The sequence below is a fragment of the Microcaecilia unicolor genome, chromosome 6 (genome assembly GCF_901765095.1).
Source record: "Microcaecilia unicolor chromosome 6, aMicUni1.1, whole genome shotgun sequence".
Lineage (NCBI taxonomy): Eukaryota > Metazoa > Chordata > Amphibia > Gymnophiona > Siphonopidae > Microcaecilia > Microcaecilia unicolor.
In genome coordinates, this window is record NC_044036.1 from 281,290,316 (window position 1) to 281,296,315 (window position 6,000).

Below are 6,000 nucleotides of genomic sequence, written 5' to 3' on the forward strand. Positions count from 1 at the left end.
TATTGCTTGGAAATTCAGCATCCGCCACTTTCTTGGTTTGTGGAGACACTGGTCTAACAATAACAGGCAACATGAAGACTCCCAAGCTAAACCCAGACCTTGAGAGAATCTCAAAGATTCCAGTCCAAATCCCCTTTCACCACTGAGAATCTCGATCAGCTGTGAGTCAGCTTCTGTAGCCCTGTTTTGTATTTCTTAAACTATCAGACCCCAAGGTGTTATACATGATTCCAAGTTATCAGCGGTACATTCTATTGTTTTGGCATTATTAATAATTTTAGCATGTCCTTAACCAGCTACTCTGATTTGGTTGTAGGCATTGTGGAAGCACCATTTAAGTAGCCAGTATGGTGACAACTGTGTCCATTTGAATTTGTGGCTCAAATATTTATTGAGAATGTATTACAGTTTGACACATGGGTCTCCCAACCACTCGTAGAAGCATTGTAGGCTACACTTACCAGCCAAAGGGCTCTTCTCTACCCAAGTCGAACTGCAGCCCACTCTGGAGGACATATTCCATTTGTCTTCAGTGTTCCCTAGAATGCTGTCAATGGAATAACATGAGAATAGAAGCTTTGACTTTCTGGGAAGAAATCTTAACTGAGTGCTTGTGTTTACTCGCACTGTCACCAAGACAAGAGATCACCCAGGCACAGTGCAACTCTCATAAGTGTCACATACACTACGTAGTTCATCCTTACCACAAGGTCATAGGTATAGTTTGAGGTGGCTGTGGAAGGGGTCAGTGCCCCTCCTCCCCATGTTGTGGTTGCTAACTCTGAATCAGTCCTCCTTCCCAATAAGACTTCCTTGTCCTTAGCCCATCCAAGTAAGCAGGCAACTCCACCTCTGCATAAAATGCAAAGCATAACAAGTCGCTGTTCAACTTTCTTTTCATCTACCAATTTGTTCTTGCTACATCGGGTTCCCAGCTCAATCAGAACCATCAGAGCCTTCAATTGCAACTACTAGGGATTTCATGCCTTATTTTACATCCTCCTCCAAAAGCAGTTTATTAAAGTGACATTCCTTAGCTATGACCGCTGAGCTCAGCTCCCTCCACAGTCTGGCCTCTGGGTATCACTGTTGAGCAATGGACGAGACTCCCTCTACCCAGGATCTGTGAGCACCTCCTCTGCAGTATCCCCAACCCTGGCTAGTCCAGAGATCTTCTCCGGGAATCAAACCCAGTTCTCGTGCATTGGTCTACTGGCTCAGCTATCAACATTGACTTCCAAGCATGCTATCGCAGATAAAATCCCAGTATAAAAATGTTAACCCTGACCAGTTCCAACCACTCATTCATAATTGTTTCAGTCAGTATAATATTGAGGTGATGAGCAGTGGCAGATCAGGGAAAACATGAGTGCTGTAGAAAGTAAACTTTCAGTTAAACTGTGTTTTCTAATGAGGCTGAAGAAGGCTGTGCCCTGTGCAGTGTGTTCCCCCTCCCCCCCCCCCTTTCCAAGTTTGTGGCTACCTTAAGAAGCTTTCCTTCTTCCTCTGCTTCTCTCCTGCTGCCTTTGCTTCTGAGCCAGCCTGCACGGGCTTTCAGACAGGTTGCATACTCCCAGCTGTCTTGCACTGTGTTTTTCTGTCTAAGAAAAATGTCAGTTTGGGGCTTGTCTTACTGAGGCCGCTCCCTGTTCTGGGCGGCAGGAGAAGCGGGAGAGGAGAGGAGAGCTGAGCTTCCTCGCCTGGCAACAACACACCTCCCCTCAGCTACTGCTCAAACAAGGCTCCACAGTCCCCAGTATCCTCTGCAGTGTGTCTCACCTCTCCTCATCAGCTTTTTTGCTGTCCTAACTTTATCCACATACTTAGCTTGTTAATTGGTTGAATATTGTTGCTAACTGGCTACATTGTGGCTTCGCCCAAACTTTGTTCCAGACTGCCCCTAACCTAGCTGGTTAAGGAATGGCCAGTTAGAGTCAATATTCAGCAGCACTACCCATTAGGTGAAGCTGAATATCAGTGGCTGGCCAGCTCAGCAGGGTTTAACCAAGCAGGAGCCTCTCCTACATGGTTAAACCTGTTTGAATATCAGGCCCATCATCCCTGGCTCATTCTGCATTAACCTGATGATGGTACCATAGGTGTGGAAAGCTGATCACAGACATAGAGGGGCATAATCGAACGAAAACGTCTACCTCCATGGGCGTTTATCTCCAAGAACGGGTCCGTGAAGGGGCGGACCAAACCGTATTTTGGGAAAAAATAGACGTCCATGTTTTATTCGACAATTTGTGAGCTGGACGTTTTTGTTTTTCAGCGATAATGGAAAATGAAAGCGCCCAGCTCAAAAACGAATAAATCCAAGGCATTTGTTCGTGGGAGGGGCCAGGAGTCGTAGTGCACTGGTCCCCCTCACATGCCAGGACACCAACCGGGCACCCTAGGGGGCACTTTTACAAAAAAAAAAAAGGTAAAAGAGCTCCCAGGTGCATAGCACCCTTCCCTTGTGAGTTGAGCCCCCCAAATCCCCCTCAAAACCCACCACCCACAAGTCTACACCATTACTATAGCCCTAAGGGGTGAAGGGGGGCACCTACATGTGGGTACAGTGGGTTTGGGGGGCGGTGTGGAGGGCTCCCATTTACCAGCACAAGTGTAACAGGTGGGGGGGGATGGGCCTGGGTCTACCTGCCTGACGTCCACTGCACCCCCTAATAACTGCTCCAGTGACCTGCATACTGCTGCCAGGGAGGTGGGTATGACATTTGAGGGTGAACATAAAAAGTTGTGAAACGGCATATTTTTGTGGTGGGAGGGGGTTTGTGACCTCTGGGGGAGACAGCGGAGGTCATCCCCAACTCCCTCCAGTGGTCATCTGGTCATTTAGGGCACTTTTTGGGGCCCTATTCGTGGAAAAACAGGGTCCAGGAAAAGTGCCCTAAATTCTTGCTAAAAACGCATATTTTTTTTCCATTATCGGCGAAAGGCGCCTATCTCTGATTGGCCGATAACCACGCCCCAGTTCCGCCTTCACCACGCCTTTGACACGCCCCATCAACTTTGTCCGCATCCGCGACGGAGTGCAGTTGAATACGTCCAAATTCGGCTTTCGATTATACCGCTTTATTCATTTTTGTGAGATAAACGTCTATCTCCCGATTTGGGTCGCAATATAGGCGTTTTTCTTTTTCAATTATAAGCTGGATAGTAAGTTCATCCAATTAAAAGGTTTAACCTACAACTTGTTTCATTTAACTAATTCTATATATCCAGGAAAAATAACATTCTAACTGCAGTACTTTATTTTATTATTATTATTATTTATTTGAACTAGACAATAGAAGTTGGATCTAATGAGATCTGGGCAAGGAAATGAAGGTTAACTTATTGCTTCATCAGCAATACACCAAGGTCCATGAAAAGGAAGACTAACAGGCTCATTTTCGAAAGAGAAGGACGCCCATCTTTTGACACAAATCGGAAGATGGGCGTCCTTCTCACAGGGTTGCCCAAATCGGTATAATCGCAAGCTGATTGTGGGCGTCCCCAACTGCTTTCTGTCGCAGGGATGACCAAAGTTCATGGGGGGGGGGGTCAGAGGCGTAGCGAAGGCAGGACTTGGGCATGCCTAACACATGGACGTCCTCGACCCATAACAGAATAAAAGGGCGTCCCTGACGAGCACTTGGACGACTTTACCTGCTCCTGTTTTTTTTACGACTAAGGCACAAAAATGTGCCCAAACTGACCAGATGACAACTGGAGAGAATCAGGGATGACTTCCCCTTACTTCCCCATTGGTCACTAACCCCCTCACACCCTCAAAAAATATCTTTAAAAATATTTTTTGCCAGCCTCTATGCCAGCCTCAAATGTCATATTCAGGTCCATGACAGCAGTATGCAGGTCCCTGGAGCAGTTTTAGTGGGTGCAGTGCACTTCAGGCAGGTGGACCCAGGCCCACCCTCCCCCCACCCCCACCTGTATCTCTTGTGGTGGTAAATGGGAGCCCTCCAAAACCCACCACAAACCCACTGTACCCACATCTAGGTGCCCCCCCTTCACCTGTAAGGGCTATGGTAGCGGTGTACAGTTGCGAGTAGTGGGTTTTGGGGGGATTTGGGGGGCTCAGCACACAAGGTAAGGGAGCTATGTACCTGGGAGCAATTTGTGAAGTCCACTGCAGTGCCCGGTTGATGTCCTGGCATGTCAGGGGGACCAGTGCACTACGAATGCTGGCTCCTCCCATGACCAAAGGGCTTGCATTTGGTCGTTTCTGAGATGGGCGTCCTTGGTTTCCATTATCGCTGAAAATCAGAAACGATGAAGTCTAGGAATGACCATCTCTAAGGACAACCTAAATTTCAGGATTTGGGCGTCCCCGACCGTATTATCGAAACGAAAGATGGATGTCCATCTTGTTTTGATAATACGGGTTTCCCCACCCCTCCATTGGGATGCTTTGCAAGGATTATGTCCGTCCACGTAAGTTTTTCTTTGTTTGGCTTTGGGTTATGTAATTGACTCTGCAAGCAGCAGGTGGCGAGCTTGCCTCATTTAATGATTTAGAGACTAGCAGAATTATCTGAAGGAAACACCAGGATAGTGGTGCACTGAACCTGGGAAACTGCACCACTGTATTTTTATTCACCCAAGGGCAGGGCTTTTTTTGAGGAGGTACTTGGGGGCTGAGTTTTTGAAGGCCCAGGAGTGGCTAGTCTCCACAGAGTCGCACAATATATAATGAATAGAGGGATTCAAGCAGGTAGTTTCATAGTTCTGAGTGATGCCAGTTGGGCCTCCTGTTGTAAGGATTTAATTTCTGTTAGACCAAACTATTAGGTACTAATTTAATTTATATTCATATTTATAACCTGCTTTACACCCTACAAGGGGATCCAGGTGGTGTGCAATACTGAATAAATAAAAACATAAAAATAGCAAACCGAATGAATGGATAATTTCCAAAACACATTCTGAAACCAGCATACTTTGAGATGCATTATTGTGAAAGAATTTCAGAAAGTTAGTAAATTATTATTTATGGCTTTCAAAGTTTTATTATATCATGATATTTATGTCCTAATTTGTAACTGAGATCTTACAGACTGAGAAGCAACATGAGGTGTCAATGGATTAAAAAGTTGATGAACATTCATATCCACCACATCATGCAGGATAAAGAAACAATCATGTGAAACTCATCTGCGGAATTTTCTGCGAGCTCCAGTTATGAGACTCAGTAGTGGTGACACAGCAGGGATAAAGTTTCAGTGTGGGGTATATTGGGAAATGTCAGTGATCAAGGAGGTGTAGTAACTGTTTTGCATTTGGTTAGGGGGACTGTGGAACTCTGACTAGCTTTGCAGGATGCAGACAGAACATTCTGCCCAGGGTGTTTTCCCCAAGGTAGTTGCAGGAACCTTACCATGTAGGTGCCACACTGGGTGTGGTGTGATCTGATTGGCTGAATGTGCCTTGAGTAAGGTCTCTTTCATCAGGCATTTGCTTCTGTTCATACGTGTACATAGCAGGTTGTGCTTGCAGATGTGACAAGTCATGGAACCTACAAAAAACCTTCAGGATATCAGTGTAGAAGAACCAGAGGACCTGGTTAGGTTTCTGGCATTTCTGCTTTGCAATGCAATGATGAACTTTCCTCTTTTGAAGGATGACTTTTATTGTACTGTCTCTTCTAGAAATCCCCAAACCCTAATGCATGTTACCAGGAGATTATAAAAGTCCCCACCTCCCTCACCAGATCTCCTTCTGACCAGCTCCTGAATGTAATACTGTTAGAAAGCAGGTGTTGCTCTGCTGTATTGCTCTGATCTAATAAGACATGATTTCAGTCATTAATTTTAGATTTTTCTTATTTCATTCTTTGGCACATTCTTACTGTTCAGTAGTTTAGGTTGCATAGGTCAGATTGCTTGATTTTTTTTTTTTTTGAGGGTGGAGGAGGGGGAAAGGGAGTTGCCTAACAGAGTACTTGTATAAGGTGTTTTTTTTTAATTTTTTATTTATAAAATTTCACGCCCA

At 45.4% G+C, this 6,000-nt stretch overlaps 1 protein-coding gene across 1 annotated transcript in view; it reads right to left on the bottom strand.

Moving 5' to 3' along the window:
* Positions 1-1,567, bottom strand: part of LOC115473023 (centrosome-associated protein 350-like) — a 161,039-nt gene extending 159,472 nt beyond the window's left edge. Inside the window, exons 1-3 of the mRNA XM_030207618.1 lie at positions 1,484-1,567; positions 705-852; positions 462-547 (exon numbers count right to left, since the gene is read on the bottom strand). Coding sequence (XP_030063478.1) covers positions 462-547; positions 705-715 — 97 coding nt within the window. The 5' untranslated portion in view covers positions 716-852; positions 1,484-1,567. The remainder of the gene's footprint in view (positions 1-461; positions 548-704; positions 853-1,483) is intronic.
* Between the last annotated feature and the right edge of the window lie 4,433 nt (positions 1,568-6,000).